Raw genomic sequence first — 26,473 nt, 5'->3', positions numbered from 1 at the left:
ACAGGGGTTCTCAAACTGGGTTCCACGGAACACAGGGGTTCCGCAGGCTGTCTTCTTGTGTTCCGCGAGAATCCTCAGAGCTCAGGGCAAGCACTGCTCTCATAGAAAAAATTTAATGGTGAAGGCTTGGTGAAATTTTGGATGGGGACTGCTCCGCTGTTTCCATGCCTCTTTGAAAGGGCAGTGGACATTTTGCTTCCCTTTGCAACTACATATGCATGTGAACAGGCATTTTCAGCCCTCGCCTATCTGAAGAACAAGCACAGGAGCCGTCTTGACCCGGCAGCTGATATGAGACTGGCTCTGAGGGGGGAGAAGGGGGGGGGGGGGTTCCCTGGAACTATTTGAAGGCTTTTGGGGTTCCTCCAAGCAAAAACGTTTGAGAACCCCTGGTCTAGTATATTTAGCATCCGATTCAATTAAAGTACAGTCGAACCCTGTTATGATAGGCCAGTACTGGAAAGGAGTTTTCGTCTATTCTGAGAGACTCCTATTAGCAGCTTTCGATGCTATTGATTTCTAAAATGCAATTCAAGACCCTTGAGTTTATGAACCTGCTTGAGATTCGTAATATTTATGTTGGGCTAGACTTCACTCATCTTGCCACATTGCAATGCCTGAAATAAGCTAGATAATGTGCCTTCGTCAATGTTTTCCAGTTATCCAGGTTGTTCTGTTATTTTCAGTTGTAATAAATATAATGAAAGTGATCACATCTTGCCTTCTTCCTGGTGCATGGGTGGGACTGCAGTTTGTGAGAAAATCCCACAGATTAAGTTAAAACGCCTTATATAAGTGAGGTTCTTCAGCAGAAATCAAAGATTACTTGCCTTTTATTACCGAACATCTCTCATACTTGATGTCTGTTAGACAAGAGGTCCCCTTCCATTTGGAATCGGGCTTGTCAGTTCCAGTGACATGGTTACGACACAATGGCTGAGTTGCATACACTTGGTCTTTCAGGCTAGAAATTTTCTCACAAGCGATGCCCAGGCCATTTCCAACTACTGCACAGACCCCAAGATGATGTTTGACTTGGTGAATTCAAATAGAAGCATTAAAAGTGAAAGTAGTTGAGTGTGAATAAAAGAGCATGTTTTCAATCAACGGCAAAAGGTGTTTGCAGTGGTTTGAAAGGTAGCCAAGCACTTTTTATTACTGTCCATTGCTTCGTAGCGTTTTCTAACCTTGCTCTTGCAGAGCATGTATGACCTGTCTCCCTTTTCAGTTCATAATGAGTTGTAGCTCTTGCACAGAGGCAGTCACTTTTGGCCCCGTTTCCACAGCACAGATTTAGGAACTATTTCTGCCACATGGAATAACATCACGTGGAATCCTTGTGGGCACTTTTATTGGAACTAGGCTTGGCTTGGCTTGTTAGCCTAGGGCTTTTCTCTCTATGTACTTTAGGCTGTCAAGTTAGAAGCGGCAGCCCTGAGAGTAGCGTGGTCCTCAATTGAGTGTACCTGGTTCATTTTCTAGCTGCAGGTGCAGTGTCATGACCCTCCTCTCTTCTCCTTCGTATGGTCTCTCTTGTGCAGGCAACGAGGGCCAGGGAATGCTTCCGGAGGTGTCTGCTCTGTGCGATTCCATCATCTGCGTGGCCCCCTCTGGGGGTCAGGAGAGCCCCATCGGCAGCCTCAATGTTTCTGTGGCAGCAGGTATGTGCACCTTGTCAAGTGTAATATAATATATTATATTATAATGCCGCAATAATTCTGTGACATCTTTGTACCTTTCGGGCTAGTGCCAGCGAATGGCAGTGCATTCCAGTAGCAAAACATTACGAGCTCAGTGAGCTCAGTGAGAAGAGCGCTACATTTGGGTCTTCTGTGGCCAATCTGATAATGGGTCGCACCGAAGAGATGCTTCAGCATGGCGGACATTTCGTGTCGTCTGCTTGTGTGTATGAATTTTTTTTTTATTGCGAAAGCACTACTTGACGAAGTCTAAAACCAGCTCACCATTCTTTACGTTGCCAATTTGGTGTGTGCTGCCAGCTAGAGCACGGCCGCTCGATGGAAGCGCACTGGGTGCGGCCTGCTGCGTCGCGCCGCCGTCAATGAGCAAGCGCGTCCTTGGGGAGTTTACAGTTGCGCCCGCTATTTCTGCTGATGGCGCCACTGTTCAGGGACACGTCGCCGCCGGGGTCGCCGGCTCTGAGCGTGCGGTCTGCTTCCTTTCTGGGCGCTTTCGCCTCGCGTCTGCTTGGTAAACGCAAACGTTTTTGTGTGCGCGTGTGCAAGCACGTTAACGTTGATACTGGATGCGTTTGTTTTTTAAGGCGAAAGCCCTTCTAGGCTCATGGAGCGAAAATCTATGCACAGAAGCTGTGCCTGTTATCTGTGCGTCGCATCTGTGCACTGGTGTGCCAGTCGCAAAGCGGACATACAAGGAGGGAGATTAGGAATGAATGTGATTGATGGTGATAGGCAATCAATAAAAATTATAGACATTGATAGAGGTAATGACTAATGGTAATGACTAATAATGGTTAATAATGACTTAAGTGATTTGTAATGACCAGTATATCAAACTACGACATGTAATGACCGCAATTGATTAGAAATTAGTAAAAGTGCTTAGCGATGTATGGTAATGACTATAATAGCTAGGCATGATTCATCATTACTGTTAATGACTACGAAATTACCAATATATGAAACGACGACATGTAATGACAACTGCTGATTCTAAATGAGTAACCTGCTTAGTTATGAGTTATAAGGGCTACAATGACTACGCAGGCAGACTCATCATGACTGAGAAACGACCAATATATCAAACGACGTCTTGAAATGACGAACTGCGGCAAACGATGAGAGGCAAATGATAGGAGAAGGGTAGGCTTTCGCCGTCCTGCGCTTAAGAGACATCTAAGAGACCCTCTAATTTTATCCGCTGAGCTTGCTTCAGGCAAAGACAGCAGCGAGGAGTGGAAATGCACTCGCTTCCTCTGAAATGAAAGTGGCGCTGAGGTTAAAAAGTCCAGATGCTGAAGCATAATGCCCTATCAGCTGCCATTGAATTTGCTACAAGGGACAGCAGATTGGACTTGTTGGTGATTAATTATTGGTTAACCGTGCAAACAACGTGACAGGAACACAGGAGAAGACGGCACAACTGCACTAGTTGTGTCGTCCTCTTTTCCTGTGCTCCCGACACGTTTAACCTATTTAGTCACCAGGGAGCTGGCCAGTGAACTAGGAGTTTTAACGATGTGTTGTGAAGCAGATGAACACGATTAGGTAGCACCAGAAGCTTTTCTCGCAGGTTATGTTGCGAGAACATATCAGAAAAAGCTACGAAGGTTTTTTTTTATATAAGCATGCAATTTGTTCTAAATTTTGCCCTGCTAGTCTGAGTGGCCTTGCAAGTAAAGGAGCCTGTACATACAACATTTGTTTATACTGTTGAGACTGTTTGAGCCGATGCGATAAAATGAAAAGCCACGTTCCACAGAATATCCGGCGCCCGCTCTGTCGGCGGAAAGTCGGAAAAAAACCTCTCTGGTAAGCGGCACTTTAGTTGGTGATATGGCCAGACACCTTTGGCGCAATAAGAACACATGTCATGTTGAATGTGGCAGGAGCTGCCAAATCAGAGAGAGTCAATAAGATGTAAGGGTGAAAGGGGAATTATTGAAAACGGGACCCTTAGATCCCAAGTCAGGCATACTATACTCCTATAGGGCACGTTCGTACAGCTTCGGTAAAGAGGGGCTTTATATAGCTATGTGTAGGGTGCTATTGCATATAATGCGGTGGCTTAAGGTTGCATTCTAATGATATGCGACAGAGGCAGCAATTACGGGATACGGTGAATAAGCAGGTAGCAAAGTGCGGGCACTCTAACAAGGCTCCTCAAGGAGACTTAAGAACCCCAAGTTTTGTTTATCACTACCAGGTTGTTGCTTAATTTATGCGATATTTGGTAATGGTTTTGAGGCGACATGTCAGTCGAGCAAGAGCCTGTTGCAGGAAATTTAGTCAACTGGACCAGTTGCAGGTTAATGAAAACCAAGGACAATGGAGGCTTGATGTACCCCGCAAAGGAAGTAATCAAGCTTTGTCAGCTTACGAACACATTCATTAACAGGATGATGAAGTCTGAAGAGGTCCGGGGAAGTAGCAAGCTGTGTAAACTTTTGGTTTCATCATTGTTTTCTCACTGTACACAGTACCTGCAGCTAATCTATAAAAACAATGATTGTGCCCAAGCTAAGGCTCTATGCAAGATATTGTTACGTTGCTGCCCCCACTGATAGCGAGCTGGGCTGGAAATATCAACTCAACAGTGGAGTGATGTTTATGGCTATGGCATAAACCTCGCTCAAGAAAGGTTTTCCGCCTGCGATTGGTAATTTTCTTTCTTTTTTTGTGTGGCCATTAAATAAGCATACTCGGCTGCTCACTGAATCTTGGCTGCAGTTGCGCTCTGACGCGTGAACATTCTTGTGATCACAGCTAAGAGTTTCACAATAGCAGCACTCGATGCGCGTTCTTCCATTGAAAATTACGAACCAGCAAAATTGTATGGGTTTGCGAGCAGCCAATAAAAATAGTAATAAAAACTTTCGGCGCATATACGTATAGCACCTTGAGGCAGACCGGCTCTATCAAGCGCGCTTACTTTGTCCGGTCATGCAAAATGCTGGAAGCCATGACGGATAGCGTTCTGGCGTACAAAGTTTAATGTCTCCAACTGAGTAGAAGATCCCAGGTTATCATCTAGATCTAACCTAATAAACATCTTCATATTTCCACAGTAGAATTTGTCACAATGAGATAGAAAGGTTGGTTACATGTCGCATTTTCACAGAGGTTGCTCATAGTAGGACATTTTTTTATTGGATAGCGCTGGCAGCTTAGAACAGGTTAACATCAGTTTGTGTATAAAAGCTGTATGCAGGAATGAGTAAATGGTATGAAAATGACACACGGAATTTGCGACATAGTTAATTAAGTGGTTATTCATTAGGCTATCATGGCAGCTGAACAGCTTCGAATTGTTCACAACCGAATCACATTTTAATGTGACGAACAACTGGATCCGAATGCAACATCATGGTAATGCGAGCTCTCCAATCGCTTGAACCACCGTCACTATAAGTTTTTCGGGGTACACTCCAGTATACATCCTTGCCGAGCAAGTGCTAAGTGCTGACATGGTCGCACTAGACATGACAGTATATACTAATTCTTGTTGCCAAATTGTGTGAAGCGGAGCTCTTATATCCTTAAAATAAAAGGCTTCTACCACGCTGACGCCTCCCTCAAAGCGCAGCCAGGCGCAGCTCTCCGCGCGCGGCTGTCCCCGAACGGTGGCGACTGGAAGTAGGCGCCTCCCGCCGGTTTCGGGCGACGTAGCAGGCCGCACCTAGTGCGCTTCCATCGAGCGGCCGTGGCTAGAGCTTCGCCATTGAAATGGGAGAGTGAGATCAGAATTCAGCCGTGGTTAAAGTGGTGCTTTTTATTCTCCTGAGACCCAAGATGCATTTGGAGTGAGTTTTTCTAATGCTTTTATGATATGTCAACAGGGTTACGAACATGAAAAGCCTCATTTTTCTCAATAGCACCAATTGTTCCAGCTCAGTGCGACATCCAATTTATTGGACAGAAAAATAAAAAATGCAGGACAGAAAAATAAAAAATGCATATAGGGTATAATGTAAGCGTGTGCGCAGTTTAAATTTTAACTTCTGAGCGTTTGCTTTAGTGTTAATGTTGATATAAAACCAAAAGTTAGCCCTGAAATTGCATAAAAAATTTCCGAGATCACTGCAGGATCTGCACTGGAGAAATGTGCAAGCGTGAGCATTGCTGTGTTGTCCGCGAGATGTGTCAGCGGAATTCCACGAGTGACAGATACTGCTTCTTTCCTTTCCTGTAAACCAGTCATAGAACTCCGGTGACGTTTGATGCGTTTAAGGGGGGACGCGGGTCTTAAACTGGTCAAAAATGGGCGAAAAATTGATTTTGAGAAAAATGCATTTTCGGAATGTCTGTACCTTTGAGCACTAGCCTTCAAAATATCAACACTGAATTCGATCGGGAAATACGGTAAAATCGACTTTTAAAACGCCACGGGAGCCTCGAAATGGCCAAAAAAGGGGTGAAAATTGTTCGAACTTCCTGCGCGCGCCGCGGGTGAAGCAGCCGGCTGGCCGCTGCCATCTTGGACTTGTTTTGAAGCTTGTTTCATTGTGCGCATTTTGCGACATCTCCAAATGACGTCGCTCAAACAGAACGACCACCGTCGCGGGTTTTCCGAAAGCCGTTTCCGGTCCGCTGATTGGCTGGAGCGCGCGCTCGTGAAGCGAGCCCCTCGTCTCGCGCTTCCCATTGGCCAGCGCGACTGACTTGCCATTTTTTTTTGTTTGTCTGTTTTTAACGTTCTTCGTCGCGGCTGCTGCTTCGCTCGTTTATGATGCGCTTTCGCGGTCGTTATCAGTCGTTCCCGCAGCCGGTGCTGGTCTTTAGACGTAGCTCGGTTATAGCTCAGTAGACGTAGCCGTATCAGGAGTGTATTGAAAACGGAAGTGCCTAGCGAGTGCGCGTCGAAGAACGAGTGCGGCGGCTCGCTGCCAGGGTCGCGCGGCGTGTTCTCGACCTAGCTGCAGCACGTCCGGCGGCATATAATTGTTTGTGAGCGGTTCAGAGGCATCAGAGATAGCATCGATAGATTTAACTGTTCAGCTGATACTCATGGTCCTCACCGACGCTACCACTTCGTTGCTTTGTTATCGCGTCGCTTCAGACGACAGGCGAGCCTGACGTCGCGCCGTTGCCCGCGTTCATTTTCCGCGGACGGTTTCGTGTTTTTTTTCTGTTTTTTTTTTTCAGATTGTCTAAGTAATCGCGTCGCTGCGCTCAAGGGGTGTAAAAGTTCGAGCTTTAGCTCCAGCAAGGGACTCCGCGTGCGGCCCTGCATGCGCTGTACAGCAAAGTAGCAAAGTTTCATTCTGCAACATTAGCCAATTTATTAGGTCATTCCAGTATGCCGCTGTGCTTTAGCCTTAAACTTTGTGCAGGTTTAATAATATTGCAAGACCGTTTTATCGTAATTTTGAGTATCTGTTTGCCTTGAAGGGCACTGCCACAGGCATATGAAGTTGTAAATAAAGCTTCTCCCGCTTGGTCTAGTGGTGGTATATTTAGACTTTGTGGCAAGCTTTTACCAGTATTTGGGGAGGGTACTGTTATATGTTTAGTATATAGCCTTCCTCATAAAGAACAAAGCCTCACAACGATTCCATTTATATTACCATAGCTGCAGTGTAGCAAAAGTTAAAGGTTGTCTCAAAATGCAAATACGTTTTTCTCAGTGCTGTTTCTGGACACTGCACTCAGCCTTACTGTGCTTTTTCTCTACATTGTCGCCGAGTGACAATGACAAATTTAGCACCACTGCAGTCATATTGAAAAGATCAGGGGGTGATCCAACACTTACATCACTCTATCGAGATTTTTTCAAATTGCCATTAAAATAATATTGCATGTCAAAAAATTTTGCTGATTTCCTAATGGCATACACTACCTTGGCCATGGGTAATGGTGATAGTTTCAGTTTTAGTTGACATATTCAAAATCCACAGACAGTTTTGGAAATGGGAAGAGCATGACATTTTTGGTGAGAAATATCACAGTGAGGCTACTGATTGTTCAAGTTATAATATGTGATCAAACTTCAAATGCCTTTTTCTCAGTTTCATATTTTTGGTCGATCTCTACAGTCTTACGCAGGGTTTTGATAACTTCTTTTTAGTTCACACAAATAACTTTGGTACCATTTTCTTCAGAGAGAAATGAAGTACCCGATGACATTTTTAGTTTTTTAGTTTAGGCAATGGATAAATGTCAATTTGAGATTAGCTTAATGAGTTCGTTTCAAATAATGCAGCCTTTTACTCTCACCATAATATGTGAGAATGACATGCCTTTTTGAGGAAAACGAAGGATGTCATCGGGTATGGGAAGACTTTGGCTATCAATCTATGTAATTAAAAGTAACGAAATGCAATGAGAAAGTTCATTAAAGCTGCGTAAGAAATTCACTAATTATGCTCTGGACTTTGTTAGATAACTTTTGATCTAATACCACCAGCTCGATTATAATTACATTTTTGAAATCAGGAGAGAAAACCACATCTGTGTGCAAAGTTTCGTGAGATTCTAGCCATAACTAAGAGAGTTAGTTTTAAGACCCTCGTCCCCCCTTAAGGGAACGCTGGTTGTGTTCGACGAAGTTGAGTGCAATGTACCGTGTGTAGTAGAAACACTCAGGCCTTTGCATTTCTGCAGTGCAGTGCTCTCGGAATTTTTCAGACTGCTTGGTTGATTACCTCTCTTTACACACTTTCCATCCACTCCCACCTATTTGTATGCGCAAATGACGCCCTTTCCAGCTTGTTCACGTGCAAACATTTCAAATGTCCTGCCACCGGAAGTTAGGCCTACGCCACCAAATGTCGGTACCACTTGTGGTTACCCTTGACCCTAAGGTGGTCAACATTAAGTGGTCAACATTACCCCTCCCGGCTATTTCGATGTTTCATTGACCTAATTGTCTCTAATTACATAACTAATTAACCCACATCAGCCATTGTCACTTGCACACCTTTCCTTGACGTTGTATCTGATCAAACCATTCTTTTCCCAATATGCCAACTAGTTCCTCTTTTACAGCTCCGACAAAGTCATGTCCACGCGAAAGCCACCTACATAGCCATACAATGCTTGCGTATTAAAAATATTAAGAACAGTACAGCCGCCCAAATCTTTAACTGGCGTGCGCAGTGGCTGCCTTTTCTGTGCTCCTGTACCTTAGGGCAGATAAAACTTCCCAGAAGGTCAAGATTAAGCAAGGGCTTGGTGAGCCCTTGCATATACAGTAAAATCTTGGTGATACGAATTCGCGAAATTTCCCAGCCAGAGTGCATTGTGTACAATGTGGAAAATTTCGGATGGTCTGAACACTCTCCCGCGCCACTACGGATAATACAAACGCGCGAACTGCGACTACAACTTTGAGCACTATGCACCGCCTATACATCGTTGACTACGCGATCGCCAGTCACGCTGTATGTACACATCACGAGCAGTTTGCAGTGACGCGTGGTCCGCACCTCGCTGACGTTGCGATTTTCTGTCGGGCTCACGCCACGAGAGGCTTTCAGCGGCGCGCGGCTGACAAACCGTAGACGTCCCAACCACCGCCGCCGTTGCAACCGCCGTAGCTGGCGGCGGCGGTTGCGCACAAACCGGACATTGCTGGCTCCACAATCGCAATCCGCAAGCAGTTCGTGGTGCCGTGCGGCCCGCATTTCGCCATCTCCAGTCATGCTGTACGCGGAGGCAGGCGGATCGCACATCGCTGGCATCGCAATCGTTTCGCACGCCGCGAAAGGTTTGCAGCGGTGCGCAGCCGTGAGTAGTAGCCGGCAGCGCACGCGGTGGCGGGCGCACATCGTAGACTTCGCGACCGCTGGCGCGCTGTACGCATTGTGAGCAGTCTGCGGTGCTGCGCGGCTGGCACGTCGCCATCTCTTGTGCTGTTCGTGCCGCGAGAAGTCCATGGAGGCACGTGTCCCACACGTTGCCGACGTTGCGATCGCCTGTCGTGCTCTGTGTGCCGCGAATGCCGAGCTGTGGCCGCGCAACCGTAATAAACCTTCTCGGACGTAAACAGATCTTCACGACTGCCTTTCTCATGCTTCTGCATACTTATTTTCGTTCGTTTTTATGATACAAATTTTCGGATGATACGAATTTTTTCGTGGCCCCGTGAAATTCATATCACCAAGGTTCTACTGTACTTGGACTTTTCGCAGGTTAACTGCTCTGTAACGCTTAGAACCACAGAAAATGCGGTCGTCACGCCTGCCAGTTAGAGATTTGGGTGGCTGTACTTGTCTTTTTGGCAGATGCATCAATGCCATGTTGGTGAATGTCGCTGTTCTGCAACTAAATTTTGCGGAATAGTGGGAATTTGAATAGTGGCTCCATTAGGTGACCAGCGTGCATTACTATCGGGTTTCATCAGGGTGAATGCCTTGGCACAGGAGTTCTGGCTCCAAAACTGGAGCCCAATATATTTGACAAAATGCCCATAGCCCGGTCTTGGCAGGACGCCGTAACTTCGGCAGCATACATCATAGTCCTCGTCACTAACATGCGTCTGGTAGGTGAAGGCATGAAGGCACTGACATCTAATACATCTACCAGGATGAACTACTTACTCCAAACTAGTGTTTTCAAATGTAATAGATTTAGCCACCTGTATAATTTTTTTTTGTTGGAAATATTTTTGAAGCGAAAAGCTTCACTATACTAGTCACCACCATGCTCCGCGTGAGCCGGCGTATGATTGAGCACGAGTGACGTCATGCATGGCACAGGTGGCCGCCACCGACTCCATCACAAGAAGGGTAATGCACAGTATCTGTCACACTTGCTCTGTGGACACCTGAACTGCACCATAAGGGAAGGGAGGAAGGTGGATTTTGAGAACTGGGAAAGTATCTAGCAACGTTGAGACGTACCAGCAATGACACTCTGACAGCTGTCGCTTGCGGCCCGCCACAGTTGCAGCAAGTAGACGACAGGAAGCCTGTCAGCCAATTGGGTGACCCATTTTAGTCACGGGCACAGACTAGCGAATAGCAGCGCACGTCGAGACTCTTTTGGCACTTTGTTTCTCTATAAAAAGGCAGCAACGGCGTGAAACACGTGATAAACACGCGCGAAAGATACTTCGTGTCTACTCTTATTGCAATGTCATTTTTACAGCTAGCATCGCGCTATGCTTTCGTGCCTAAAAACTGGATGCTTGGGAGTGAAAGTGGAAAGAGAGAAACGGGAGCTGTAGTAATTTCGACCACCTGGGGATCTTTAACGTGCGCTGACATCGTACAGCACTTGTTCAAGATCCCCAGGTGATAGAAATTATTCCGTAGCCCTCCACTACGACTCCCCTTTCTATCTTTTCACTTTCACTCCCAAGCATCCACAGTTTTTAGGCACGAAAGCATAGTGCCGTGCTAGCCGTAAAAATGACACTGAAATAAGAGAAGACACGAAGCATCTTTAACATGCGCATGTGTTTATTGCGGAGGCCGGATATATAACCGCTTGCCAGAGAAAAGGCATGCACATTTAACATGGAAGGACAGGAGAGTGATACTACAGATACAGAAGTGCTACCACGGTAGTTGGCTGAAAAGGAGCGAAGAACCGAAAGGCTGAAAGCTCGGCGAGTGTCCGGGACACCCGAACAAGGAGAACGTCTCGCTAAACGATGCAGCAAAGCAGTCTGAAACGCCTAACGCATAACCATAAGCTAAACAGTAAGCATAGCTATAGGCTAAATCATAAAGCATAACCATAAACTAAACCCTAAGCATATCCATAGCCTAACTCATAAAGCATAACCATAAGCTAAACTGTAAGCATATCCTAGGCTAAATCATAAAGCATAACCATAAGCTAAACCGTAAGCATATCCATAGCCTAAATCGTAAAGCATATCCATAGCCTAAATCATAAAGCATAACCATAAGCTAAACCGTAAGAACATCCATAGCCTAAATCATAAAGCATAACCATAAGCTAAACCGTAAGCATATCCTAGGCTAAATCATAAAGCTAAACCGTAAGCATATCCATAGCCTAAATCGTAAAGCATAACCATAAGCTTAACTGTAAGCATATCCATAGCCTAAATCATAAAGCATATCCATAAGCTAAACCGTAAGCATATCCATAGGCTAAATCATAAAGCATAACCATAGGCTAAACCATAAGCATATCCATAGGCTAAATCGTGAAGCATAACCATAAGCTAAACCGTAGGCATATCCATAGCCTAAATCATAAAGCTAACCATAAGCTAAACCATAAGCATATCCATAGGCTAAATCATAAAGCATAACCATAAGCTAAACCACAAGCATCACCGAAGCTTTTCGATTCGAGATATCCAGGCTTAACCTTAGCTAAGCCCCAGCCAATTTTTTTTGCTACCCAGTAGGACGTGGCCCATTTTAGAGCAGTTCGATCGTCATAAGGTGACAGCAGGGCGTAGTCAGGGCAATTAAAGGTCCACTGAAAGGGGTCACAAAGAAGGGTAAACAACGCCATAGCACTGATAGTTATTGAACCACCCATCATTCTCCCGCAAAAATTTTCGATCTAGCTTCTGCAACACCAGAGATATCGGCGATCAAAAATGACCCTTCCAATTTTCCCTCTCAACTCGTACGCTGAAGGGAGCCATAAAAAAAACAAAGAATACAAGCAAGTTCAAAGCTCCGCCCAGACATACGTCACTTCGACGAACTTCCGGTTGCCGCGCGCTCGCTGGCGTACTCGCGCCAACCCGTCCTCGCTTGCACACGCCTGAGGAGTTTGCCAGTTCGCGCAGCGACGGTTAGTGTAACCGCGAACCCGTGGTTATCCTATGTTACACGGCGGACCAAACCATGGTTGCACCACTAACCGCGGTTACCGCAAACCGAGCTTGACGACCTCGGTTTGCATCATTAACCGAGCTTATGACGGCGTCTGTTGACGGAAGCTACTCGTCGGCGCCCGAGTGCGCGAAACGTACGAGCGGGTCTGCTTCACAAAGTTATTCATTTGCCCACTGTATCACGTTTAAAGATCGATGTATAGATTATGGTGCCGCCCGACGTCTTTGATTACGGCCGACAGCGCAGCGACTGCGTACTGAAGCCTTGTCGTGCCTACAGTATCGTTTGAACGGCTTGTTGCTGAGCAGAACGCCAAAAAATACGCGGCCTTAGCTATGAAAGTACACGAGTTTGCAACGCTTGCAGCACGGGATGCCGCGAGGAGGCTGAGGTACGTTACACAATTACCGCGGGGGTGGAACGTGCGAGCGCGGCGAACACCGGCGCCGTGCGTGACTGTCCCTAGTCGTCGCTAGGCCTATTGTTTCGCTTCGAAGCCGCGGCGGTCGACGCTTTAGAACATTATCAACGCTGTCGTAAATCGTCTACTTATGAAACTGCCTTGTAGTGATTCCTATCCTGCCATAGTAAAATAATTATAGGATTAACTCTGCCGACGCATTAATCGCAGAGCTAGTACGAGCAGATCGGATCAGCCGAAATGCACCAGCGGCAGCTGGCTTGAGCAGAAACTAGCTTGTATCACGGCTATCGCTCTTACCAGCAATTTGCTGCTGGTCAGCGATCCTCACGAGGGCTTCATACTTGATATTCGGCTCAGTATTCCAGACGCCAACAAATTTTAGCATGCTTTATTTCGGACATCAGTGCTAACGACCCGCCGTGTCGTTCGCGAACGGTATGCAGGAGGAGGGGCCACAGCGGCGGTGTTTACGGCGGTCGAGGAGGTGCTGCCATCGTGCGGTGCTTGACCGTGCTGTTGACGCCTCATCGGACGACACTGCGATAGTCCTGAAACCACGTTACATAAATAAGATATTTGTAAATGCAGCTTCGTTCTGCCGATCCCTGCGTCGCTTCGGTTGTTGCACTTAATGGGCAATGGCCACCTAACCGATAAGGGCAGCGGGCTACAGAGTTCGAGCAGCGCACGAGCAGACGACTTTCGCAGCTACCGGAAGTGTGTCCGTGACGTCATGGTTGCAGTGACCGCAGCGAATGGCAGCTTCTAGCAAGCCTTGCCAGTCAACCGACCCGTGACGTCACGGGATTAGGAAGTAGTTCCATGCGACACCGCCAAGCGACATTTCCTCTGCCCGCGAATTTCAAAAAACGCTGTTTTTAAAAATTAATAATAAATTGCTGGCTTTGTTCCAAGGAGTTATACTTTGCGTTAATGCTCAAAAGGATGTGTTCTACACACTGAACACGTTTATCAGTGGTTTCTTGGGGGCCGTTTCCGTGGACCTTTAAGTTTTTTGGCCAGGGATGGCAGTGTTGCTGCTCTTTTTGTAACATATGATTGCCACCTCGAGGACAGCGCCTTTTTTTTTCATCACTGACTCGTGCCTATGTCTTGAAATAACTTGCACTTGGCCAAGTTTATTATAGCTCATTGCCATTAGTAGACAATCTCTTTGTTCTATACTGTAGCATTACGTCAAACTCTCAAATTTATTTCATTTATTCACTACACCTTATTACAGGCTCTTTTGAACAACTGGTGACGGCAGGACGTCTTTATGTGACGTAATAGCTCACTGGCAATTCTGTAATGTGGGAGTGCTAAAAGGAGGCCCGCCTTTAGCACCTTGCCATTTCATAACGTAGTTTTGACTGTGGCACGCTATCTGCGTAAAATGAAATGCAAGCAGCAGAGCATTGTACGGCTGCGAGGTAAGAGTGCTCACCGGCACACAGTGCTTTGACCTCGCTTCCATCGTGCTCTCATCCCCCAGGTGGGCCGCAGCCAACACCACGAGCAAAACTGGGCTGCACGAGTCACCGTCTCTGGAAATAATGAATGCGTCGCTCCAGCGGTGAAATGAGGAAACGACGAACATAAGAGGAAACAGTAGCAAAACTATCCCAAACCGGATGAGCACGCCTCTCTTTCTTGATGACAGGCAGACTGCCTGAGCTGGACCTTTTTCCAGTTGCTCGGCTGTTTCCATTTCATTTGATGCCGGTATTACATGATGGGACAAAAGTTTTTGGAGCGCAAGGGTCACAAGAAGGCCCATTTGCTTGGTGCACTAAGCAATGCGGTTGTAAACTGGAGAGTTTGCACTTCCCTGCGTGACCTGCACGATGCACTCTTCAGTGCTTGGCTGCGCCTCTGGCAGGTGACGATATCCGGCTTTCTCATGATTTCGGCCTTCTAAAAATTTTTCAGGGTGCGTCAAAATGCAACCTTCGTGAGGGCAAAAAGTTTGGTACTGCTTCTAATGTGTTAGCTTCAAAATGGCCGTTTGAGTGAAAATCCAGAATCTCTTACTCAGTGTACTGCATTGGTTCTGATAAAGCGGAAACAGAAAAAAAAAAACGACGTAAATGTGGCTTCGAGCATGATTTGAACCCATATCGTCACGAATAGATGCGCTTTGCTTGCCATCACTTTAGACCAGTCGACTATGGCCGCAAGTTGTCTCTCCCAGGGTTGTACTGCAAGTCTCACACGCTATGCTTTAGTTATCATTGTATTCATCAACTTTCATTGGTGTTGTAGCCAGCCTACATGCAGGAGCACATGGGCACTTGCATGGGGGATTCAAGCATTCAGCGCTTGGCCATTTTGAAAACTAAGCTCAATATTTTTGGGACACCTTGTCTTGTTTAAACAAATTTCAAATTATTACAAGCAATTTCAAGGAATTGGAAAGCATGCAAAGAAATAGTTCGTCTAACCGAAACTAAAATTAGTCTGAACCATTATGCTAACACATTCTCCTCTGCACCAGTTGCATCGATCACCCTTTTTTTTTTTTTTTCTGTAGACCAGCATGCTGAACTTTCCCTTCATACTAATTGACAGTGTGTGTTTGTTCTTTCTCCCAGGCATTGTGCTACACCATCTATCCTTGGCTCGGCAGAGTTTGTGACGGGACAAGGGAAATGGGAGACACGTGACGCCATCACTCATTCCCACTCTTCTGGATTGGGTGTGTCATTTTGGAACTTAAGTGATGTTTGAGGTTCTGCCATGGAGACCACCACGTCCTCCATCCAACGTGTGGCGCCACTATCTTCTGCCTACTTCTGCGGACGCCCCGTAAACAGCGATAGTCACATCTGCTAGTTGTAGAAATAGTGTATTGGTCTTGGCTTAAGGGCTTTTGAGACCTAGTTGAATATAGTGACCGGTTAGTGGTGCAACGACGACAGCACAAAGAGAACACAAAAGGGAAGACACAACACTAGCGCACACTACCAGCTGTTATTAATACGAACACAAGGAGCCAAGCTTCTGCCTTCACGCCCAAGCCCATGACCTTCAGCAGAGGAGTTCATATGTTGGGATTTGGGCGGCGGTACCTTGTACTTTGGCCCTTTCTTTAAGGGCCGAGCTTGGTCTTTGACCAAATTTTGTTCAATATTTAACTTAGAGAGATGAAGCTTTTGTGGCTAGTATATGCTGGCATCCTAAAAACAAATATGCAATCGATTTTTACCTATCTATGATAGCTTTCAAGAGCTTAGTTTTCTAATTAATCAATGTTCTGCCCAAGTTTTATATAATTTGTACATTAATGACTGGTAAAAATTTTTCTACCGTATAAACCGTGTATAGGTCGAGTGGGAGTATAGGTCGGCCCCCTTACCTTGAAGTGAAAAAAAGAGAAAAATTGCTGAAACGCATTTATTTAAAACATCGGCTGCGTCCCTGCATCACCGGAGCTACGGTCTCACTCCGAAATCTCAGCAGCGTCGTCGGAAGATGACTCTTTGTCGCTCGCCGCCTCCCACAGTGCGTCGTCCTCAGTTCCGTCAAGCTTGTTGCTTAAGCAGCACTTCTTGAATGCTTTCTGGACCATAGCATCTGGCAAAGACCAGGCCGACAGCACCCAGCTGCAGACGGTCGCAAGCGGAGGCCTTCGCAGGCGGCCCGTCAGCGTTTTCGGAATGACGCCGGACATCCACTCGTATTTCTGCCACACTCTGTCCTTAAATGGCTTGTTAAGTATGACGTTGAGTGGCTGAAGGGTTGACGTCATTCCATCAGGAATGACAACAAGGTTGGTCCTAGCTTCGCTGAGCGCGCGCTTTACTGATTCAGTCAGGTGACCGCGAAATGCATCCAGAACCAGCATGCTCCGACGACTCGGCAGTACACCGGGCCGGCGATTCCACACTACACGGATCCATTCAACCATCATGGCCTCGTCCATTGTAGCCTTTTTCATTAACGCACACTACAACACCTGACGGGAAAGCTTCCTTTGGCATGGTCTTTCTTTTGAAAATCACAAAAGGTGGCAGCTTTTTGCCATCAGCTATGCATGCAAGCATGACAGTGAAGCACGAGTGCTCACTTCCTGTCGACAGAAGTTTCACCTCTTTGGCGCCGCGTTCGTTGACCGTTGTAGACGAAGGCATGTTGAACCACACTGGGGTCTCGTTTGCAATTTGTCCCAGCATGTTGTCGTGCTCATCTCGAAGCCGAATTACAAACCGCTGGAAGCTGACGAGCTTATCAGCGAACTCCTCCGGCAGCTTCTGGCATATTGATGTGCACCGGCGGAGGGAAAATCCATTGCACCTCGTGAAACGGCGCACCCATGACTTCGGTGCGCTGAACTCTTCTCGATGCAGTCCGGCTTCACGCGCGAGCTCCAGTGCTTTGCGGCGAATCGAATCCACAGTCACGGGTAGTGAGCGCGCACAAAGCTGCTGCACAGAGTCTGTAAGTGCGTCCTCAAGTTGTGGGTGCACTGCACGACGTTCACGAAAGGACATTTTGCTCGGTTTGCACGCGAACAGCTCGCCTTTTTGTCCGCGCCAATACCGCACGCTCTTTTCTGAAACGCCAAACTGGAGCTGAGCGGCCATGTTGCCGTTTGCTTGGGTGAACTCTATAACTTTCTTCTTGAATGCCGCTGTAAACTGCCTCCGCGTGCCGCTATTCATTGCTAACGAGGAATTCATTGCTAACGCACATGGTCGAACGAAACAGCACACGCGAAGACTAACACGCAGTGATGCCAACTCAGGTCGGCGTTTTATCCCTAAATTGACCGCCCAAAAATCCCCAGATTTAGAAAAAATCCCTAGATTACAATTATTTTGTTGTTAATGCAGCATTTCACCTTTATCAAAGTCGCCGCGCAGTTTACTCTTTCGTCAGTTTGTGACAGGGATGAATAAAAGTGTATTAGCCGCAATTTTAACTTTTTTTTCTAAATGTTTTTTGGAGACAGAGTCCACAGATGGCGCCAGCTTTTACAGAGACGTACGAGCGAGGGTACGACTGTTGGGGAGGTGCTGAGCATTGTGTTTTCTTTTTATTTTGTCAAACTTTTTTGTTTTGGTCGGACTCGTGTAAACCGACGTCCACCCGTTGCAAAGCGCATGATTGTGACATCATCATCATTAACGTATCGCATGACGTATGTATGGTCACTGGAGGAGCAACAGCGGTGGCCGACTCCCCCTCAGTCAACGTTGCCCTCAATCGTAAGCGAAGTTCAAGCAGATGACTCTCGCTTTACCGCAACGACTTATGTTTACGTGCAAAGAAGCCACGCAGCTCATTGACAAATAGGTGCAGTTGATTCTAAGTTGAAAGTGATTGCATTGTCTGTTAAGCCCCGTGAACACATCGAAGTACTTTATGTAGACTAGGGTTGTTTTGAGAAGCAGACAGAAAGACGAAAACACCCGACTTTGTGAAAGCCCCCTCCTCGCTTCATACAGAACACTCATAAATGGTAAAATGACATAACTTACCGCGCAGTCCTTTATTACTTATAGTCGCAATCAAACATCGTCAAATAGTAGTTGGCGCGACTTAGATGACATATGACGAGAAACTGATATCTGCAAAAATGTATTCTTGCAAGTTACACAGCAATGATACAGACGTAGGGTTGGTAATTACAAAATAAGAAAATGATACCATATAACTGAGAACATGTTTTTTGTTTTAATAGCACGCTGAAAGAAAGCGGTCTGGAATTCTATATTTGTGAACAAAAATAGTTTGCACTCATTTTTTTTTTTTACTGCAAAACCCTGCGCAGAAGCACTCCTTCGATAACATAAAATTTGCACGACAAAAATGAAACTATGTACATCAAACATGCATTCAGTGTCGATACTCGCATACAGACATAGCTTAATTCTTAATTCTATAGAGATATGGCACACAAATACAGAATTAAGACGCACACAGTCCTCAAGTTTTAATCGTCATATATATCTTTGTTCATCTTCTTCAAATGAGAAGGAGTGATCTTGAAGCTGTAACAGGAGCTGTTCATCAAGGTTCTTTTCGCATGCAGCAAACCACACAACGCGTCCGTTGACAACCTGTTTCGTTGCTTCGTTTTCAAAAGGTTTACTTGCGAAAACACACGTTCGACAGCAGCGCTCGAGTGTGGTAGGCACAAAAGGTTTTTCATGAAATTGGACAGCAAGGGGTACTCTTGTGATCCGTCTCCTTTTCTCATTTGCGATATGTTGTGCCAGAACTGACTTGCAGTCATGTCAGCGTGATCGCTCAGTTCCATGTTGCGGAGAAGTCGCATTCCCTGTCCAGTTCGTTTACTTCCCTTTCTTTCACGATAAGGGGAAAGGAGATCGCAAGTGACGCGATTTATGCAACTGTCTTGCCCATGACAACTTTCGGGTCGAGGACTCTCAGACGTTTCATCTGTCCACTTTTTAGTGGCAACCGCAGGTATACCTGATGAGCTGCTTCAATAAAGAAATCTAAACACCGCAGCCTAAAGTTGTGAACTTGGTTGCTGTTTAAGCCGTGCGTGTTGCTGGCTAGTGCGGCAGTTGGTTTTGCTCCTAGGTATACTTCGTCTAACGGCAGAAACTTGGCTGGGTCTTTGTAGCACACGTCGGACAATGGTGTGGCCTCCAAGTAGTCTCGCTTGATGTAGCATTCCAGAATACATTTCAGCATGGCTGAAACCTTCTCATGCAGCAAGTGAATTCGGGTTTCTTCTGACTGCATTTCTTTATTTAGGTCAGTGAAGAACGGCAGCACATACTCAAGAAACTCGAGGTAGAGCTTTGTTGACGGGTCGCTCAGTTTTTCTAAAATGGCTTCTGCCGCAAGCAGGCAGTCTTCAGCTGCTGCTTTTGTGAAAAACAAAATCAGGGCTGGCATCTGCTCAAGCAGGCGTGTTACAACAACTTGGAGAGACAGCCATCTTGTCTGGCTTGGGTGCAACAGCTTGTGTGGCTTCACCTCTGCGAGCTTCTGAAAATCTTGGTAGGCAGATGTCTGCTTCGGCGACAAAAAGTAGTGGAAAACATCGCGTGTCAGGTCCTCAACTCCCCGTGGAAGAGTTTTACACGCATACGAGGCGCACAGATGGAATGAATGGCAAACAGACATCATAATGAAGAGTCCTGGAATCTCTGCTTGGAGAAGTGATGCGACGGAATGATGTGCACCCATCATCACGTTTGCTCCGTCGGCCGCAAAACCAATCAAATTTTTCTCATACGGAATTTCCGCAGCAGTAAACACTGCCTTAAGACTAGAGTAGAGAGCGCTGGCAGTCGCATCACTGACTGGTACTAAGTCCAAAAATGCATCCATTATGCCGCCATCGATGTTCATTACTCGGGCAACGAGTGAGAGATGCTTGACTGTTCCCTTGTCAGTGGATTCGTCCACCAGAAGGGAGAACTTCTGTTTGCGCAAAAGCTCACAAAGAGCTTCGCGACTCTCGCCCCCAAGCACATTCTTTACAATTGCAGCGCACTTGGTCCGGCCACAACTTATGTTCTTTGCAACCTGTGAGTCGGCACGTGACGTCTTAACAACATCAACTAAATTCCCCATGGCATTAAAGGGCAGATTGTGTTCCGCGATGAACGCGGCAAATCTGATTTCCGCTTCTTTGGCACATTTGTCCACTTGAGTTTGCCCACTTACTGAAGGCATGGATGTTAACGTGCGGGTCGACTGCAAGCTTGCAGCGCTTTTCTTGTGTTTTGCGCTTGCAAGGTGGTGGTCGATCTCAGATTTTCCTCCTTTGCAATCACATTGCAAGAAAAGTACAAAGGCCCTTTTTTACTGGCCGACAGCCACCCTCTGTACTTCGCATCATCTTCCCATTTTGTCAAATATTTTTGGTCGTATGCTTTCGCTTTTTTTCTGCATGGCTCACCTTCCACAAAGTTTTCTGGTGCAGAAGTTGCCATTTGATGTGCAGCACGTTTGTACGATGAAGGTACGCGCTCCACTACAAGCCAAAATTCAGCTTTTTCGTTCAAAGTTCACCAGTCACTCTAGGCACAGAGATGACAAAGACACGTTTTTCTCACTGCAGCGGCCGATAATCTCGCGTCTGCTGCCGCCATCTCTCGGCCCGGCAAGACAGCAAAAGGAATGCGCCCTCTTTCGTCACTGAATAACAGCAAAAAGAAGCGCAAAAGCAATATTATCAGATAAGCCTACCATGAAATCGATTTTACACGCTATTGCAAAAAAAAAATTTCTAAAGCCTTTCAAAATCTCTAGGTTTCACAAAGATGTTAGATCTCTAAAACAAACAAAAAACCCCTAAATCTAGGGATAAATCCCTAGGGTTGATATCACTGCTAGTAACGCGCAAGTGACTGAAAACAAAAATGCAAGCAACCACGTTTGGATGTCGATACGGCTTCAGCTGTCCGTTTGCATGCAGGCACGCTAGACGTTGCCAGACTGTGACTCACATTCTGCTAAAGACCGCTATATAAGACGAGGGGCGACCTTAGCTCGCTTTTTTTTAAGAAAAAATCTCGACTTATATTCCGGTTTATACGGTACTTGTTCTATTGTAACCTTAGTTAGCCCGTTATACTAAGTGGCACGGGCAGAGGCTCTTTATTTTTCTTTCCTTTTCATGCCTCAACATAATATATGTAACCTTAGAGTGCAACTACCGTTGACTCTTGTTAATTCAAAGTCGAAGGGACCCCAGGATTTTGTTTGAATTATCAGAAGTTCTCATATATATGACTTTGGGCAAGATAACAGCACACATTACGATTAGGCATTCATTTGTATCGCATTTTTAAGCATTTCTGTACCTTAACGACGCAAAACAAACAGTGAGAAAGGTCCACAACAAACTTATTGAACAATTGCTTGCTGCTGACAGGACCTGTGAAAAACATTTGAGTACAGATCAAAAAAGGTTCATGAATTCATTGACTTCTATGGCTTACCAGACCTCTTAAAGAAATCACAAATGGGTAATTGCTTTTTGGCTACATGTGCCCTCAACACAAAATTCTCAATGCCAGTAAGGGCATCCAGTTCATCCTGCGAGTTTTCTGTTGTTGTCAGACATTTGCAGACCTGGGCAATTTAAGGCCTGTGCGGTTGTCACAGTCGATTGGTCTTCAATCTGTTCCTCTTCACTTTTGCTGCTGCAATGTGGTGGCAGCACAGATTGTAATCAGTAGCTGCATAATCACTGTAGCCTGCAGGTACATTGCGCACTTGTAGAGCAGAAAGCACTAGGCTCGCGTCATCATATTCACTCTCATCTTCCTCTTCACGTTGCTGGGAGTCGGGCAATAGGCTAATTCTGCTGCCAGGGATGCGGAAAGCATGCCGGAAACAATTCCTGATTGTTGTTGGTGTGACAGCATTCCATGCATCGGCGAGCATTCCCAATGATGACAGCAGTGTTGCATTGTATGGCATGGAGCTGTCCATACAAACTAACATTCCCTTGAGGAGTACCCTCCTAGAGTTAAGCTTCGGACACTTTATCACCCATTGATCCAGGGGCTGGAGGACAACTGTTGGGTTGGGAGGCTAGAATTCGAGTATAGGAAAAAATAAAAATTGGCCAACTTGCCCAAAAAGAAGCGCTAATGAAGAATTCGAGGTGAATTGCTTCCAGTCCCTCCACATCGTCATGTACAGGGCAATTGTCAGCAATGACCAAGATGTTCCTCTTTGCTCGCTTCATTTGCCCATCCAGTTTGCAATGCCACTCCTCACATAACCCTTGCATCATTCATGCACGCAAGTTTCCAGCATAACCAACTTTGAGCGTTCGGATGCCTTTAAAGCACGTGGGTTGCTTTGATTTTGCCACAACAAAAAGCTCCGGCTTGTGGCTTCCATCCATGTTGGTGCACACCATTACTGTTAGCCTCTCTTTGCTCAGCTTTCCGCCAACGCAGGGTAGGATAGGAAAGACATTTATTGCTTTAGAAAGGTCTTGTGCTAGTAGCAGACGAGAATGAAGAGGTTCATTTCCCTTCTTCTCATAGGGTCGGAGCCCCTATTCCAGGGCTCCACTGCACTTCACTGCTCGCTAGGCGTGCTGGATCAGACCTTGTTGGCAACCCAGATCGCCGCTGGAGAACCAGCTCTCTCACTGTTCCGCACTCGGGTCTTTACAAAAGCTATCGTTATTTCTACATTCCCACGTGATGTGGTATAACGAAGGTTTGCTACCACACTATGGGCAGGTGTCCCGATATCGCGACGGGTAAATCTTGTTAAGGATATGCAGGTTTGGGAATGTTCCTGTCTGTAGTTTTTGCCAGTACACTGCCTCTTGTTGATTTAGATCACAATGAGGCGGCGGATAGCGGATCTGTACCCCTTATAGTAGTAGTTATGAAGGTTTGAGTACGTAGGGCCGACTCGCTCGGGTAGATCGTCCGATTGGGAGGAAGCTCGGCTCGTATACCCCCCCCCCCCCCCCCCCCCCTGCAACATAAGGTTTGGTCAGGCAGGCATTTGAAAAAAAGCCCCATTTCATCCGCATTGTATATGTCAGGCGGGGCATATTCATGCAACAGGTTCTTAAGTTTTGTCTGCTGCCAGTCGGTAGAAACAGCTTCAGCGACCGCTGCCGTTTCACCACGTACTGTTTTGAAGGCGAGGCCGTGTTTTTATTTATTTTTTATTTACACATACTGCAGTCATAGAGACCAAGCAGGGGGGCAACATTCAAAAAGCAAAAATAAAATCAAACACTACGCAAATCCAGCGTTCCGGCAACAATAAAAGAAGAAAACCAAACAGAGGGCAATGATATTGTTAAGTTTACACATACAATAAGACACTCTTTTCAAAAGCAGCGGCATCCTGAGCCGAAAAGACATTTGCTGGCAGTGAGTTCCGTGTTGTGATTGTTCGGGGAAAAAATGAGTTTTTGAACGTATTTGTGCGTGCAAAGTACGGGGTAAGGTTATGGTTGTGGCTATTGCGTGTCTGTCGTGTAGAACGGGGGGATATATAGGGAGCAGCATTAATATTAAATTGACTAGAGTAAAATGAGTACAGAAATTTAAGCCTTGCAAGTGCTCTCCTTCTTTCTAGAGTGGATATGTTCTTCGTAGACATCAGAACGGATGGCGAGATAGAGCTATGGTAAGCGTTAAAAATGAAACGGACTGCTTTTCTTTGGATCATTTCAAGTTTCCTTATATCCTTTTTTAAGTGCGGATCCCATACGACGGAAGCATACTCAAGTTTCGGACGAATTAGTGTGTTGAAGGCAAGTTGTTTAAGTTCAGAGGGAGCGTGTTTTAATTTGTGTCTTAGAAGGCCGGGGTTCCTTGAAGCAGACGAGCAAATGCTATTAATGTGGCTGGACCATGAAAGGCGATTTGTAATGGTGACTCCAAGATATTTGTATTCGCTCACCTGTAGCAGTGGAAGATTGTTTATTGCGTAATTAAAACTGTATGGCGCTTTCTTGTTAGTAACTTGAAGAAGAACCGATTTGTCGCTATTTATTTTCATGGACCAAAGGGTGCACCACTCTAGGACATTATTAAGATTTGACTGCAAGCATTTTTGGTCGGTAGTGCTGCTAATTTTCTTAAACAGAATGCAGTCATCTGCGAATAGTCTAATACTGACTTCGGACGTATTTACGGAGTTAACCAAATCATTGATATAAATAAGGAATAAAAGAGGCCCAAGTACGCTGCCCTGAGGCACACCAGAGGTAACGGGTAAAATACCTGAATGAGATTTTTTAACATCGACGAACTGTTTTCTGTTGGAAAGATAGGTTTTAATCCACCTGACAAGTGCTGTTGGAAGACCAAGATGTTGAAGTTTAAAGATGAGCTTATTGTGCACGACGCGATCAAACGCCTTGCTGAAATCTAAAAAAATGACGTCAACCTGTCCAGCATTGTCAATCGATGAAGCGAATTCATGCACTGTAGTGACGAGCTGAGTAACCGTAGATAAGCCTCTTCTAAAACCATGTTGAAAGGGAGACAGGATGTTATTTTTTTCCAGAAATGACATAAGATATTTAGATATAACATGCTCCATAAGCTTGCAGGTACCTGAAGTTAGCGATATGGGACGGTAATTGTTAACGTTCAAACGATCACCTTTCTTAAAAATTGGAACAACGCGAGCTAAGCGCCAGTCATCAGGGACAACAGAATCTTTTAATGAAAGTTCGAAGAGGCGAGTTAAAATGTGGGCTAATGGTTCGGAATAACGGCGCAGAAACTCATTAGGGATATCATCAGGTCCCACTGCCGATTTCGTTTTTAAGTTTAGCAGCATGTTTAGTACGCCTTCATAGCTTATAAAGTCACCTGATATATCAGATCCAGATACCTGCAGTTCCAAATCTTGATCACTCGAGGCAAAGACAGAGTGAAAGAAACTATTGAAGTGATTTGCAATATCCACAGGAATCTCCGAGACCATGCCGTCAATAGATAGCTGTTTTACCTCATCTTTAGAATCACGTAGGTAACGCCAAAACTTCTCAGGGCTCTCTCTTAAGAATTTGGGCAGTGCCTGCGAAAAGTAGTGTTTTTTTGCTTCGGAAAGCTTAGAAGCTAGCTGAGTTTTCAGCGTGCGAAAACAGGTAGTTTTGTGACCGCTTCGTTTAGTGCGTTTAATTTTGCGATGCAAATGAATGATTTCTCTAGTAATCCACGGATTAGGCTTATTTGTACGTACACGCTGGTTGGGAACGAAATTTTCAATGCAAAAGTGAATAGTGTCCTTAAGTGTAGTCCATAATGCTGTGACGTCGCTAGGCAGGTTATCACATAAATCCCAGAGTTTGTCTAGGATCGCAAGATCATCGGCACGTGAAAAATTTTTTACAGTGTTATTGTTCGCTATCTTATGGTTTTTCTGGGCATCAAGCAGCAAAGACAAATGAACGCTTTTGTGATCAGAGATAGCCGTGTCAACATACACACTGTATTCAGATAAACTAGCGCTGACAAATACCAAATCAAGAATTGAACGAGCGTTACCCACTTCTCTAGTGAAATCAGAGACAGTCTGCACCAAATCACACATCAGCATAATATTCAAAAGAGGGTTGGTTGAATCATTAAAAACACAATCAGGGTTAGCCCAATCAAGTAAAGGAAGGTTGAAATCACCAGCGAGAATAAGGCGGTGTTGATCTTTAAAGCACGAAATCTACCAATCACTGCACTTGAAACCTTCAATTCCGAAGCGCACAGAGAGTTCTGCTTTTTCCTGCAGAATTGGCTCATTTACCGGAAGAGTGGCACTTCTTGCTCACTTCAGCCAAAGGGGAACTACCTTTTCGAGGTCCGGGTGCTCTGCTTCACAAAACCTTTTTGTCTCCGGTGCAAAGCGGCTTGCCCTGTTGCGCAGTTTGGCCTTGACTTTCAGTATGGTTGTAAGCGTACTTTTAGTAATTCCATATTTCGCTGCCACTGCACTCTTCTTAACACCAGCATCGACTTCTTCAATTGCAGCCAATTTCTCCTTGACGGATAGCATTTGGTACTTCCCTTGCGGCGACATGGTCGGTCGGGCAATGTGGTGTGCTCCGGCGTAGCAGCAGTAGTATGGTTGCCGTTGGGCGGATTTAAAAA

The 26,473-nt window shown here is 45.7% G+C and overlaps 1 protein-coding gene across 3 annotated transcripts in view; it reads left to right on the top strand.

The window, feature by feature from the left end:
• Positions 1–26,473, top strand: part of LOC146195895 (rRNA methyltransferase 1, mitochondrial-like) — a 113,157-nt gene that overhangs the window by 37,906 nt on the left and 48,778 nt on the right. For 2 of the 3 annotated variants that reach the window (XR_014706052.1, XR_014706051.1), the window contains exons 9-10: positions 1,542–1,661; positions 15,491–15,594. Coding sequence is in view for 1 of the 3 variants with exons in the window: in XM_084597939.1 (XP_084454065.1) it covers positions 1,542–1,661; positions 15,491–15,534 (164 nt within the window). In the remaining 2 variants the exon portion in view is untranslated. Of the gene's footprint in view, positions 1–1,541; positions 1,662–15,490; positions 23,261–26,473 lie in introns of those variants that run through there. The other variant, XM_084597939.1, reaches the window with a different exon arrangement.

Source organism: Amblyomma maculatum, chromosome 3 (genome assembly GCF_055883805.1).
Source record: "Amblyomma maculatum isolate TAMU_Amacu chromosome 3, ASM5588380v1, whole genome shotgun sequence".
Lineage (NCBI taxonomy): Eukaryota > Metazoa > Arthropoda > Arachnida > Ixodida > Ixodidae > Amblyomma > Amblyomma maculatum.
Note: the sequence above shows the minus strand (reverse complement) of the source record. Positions and strands in the feature narration are given on the sequence as shown.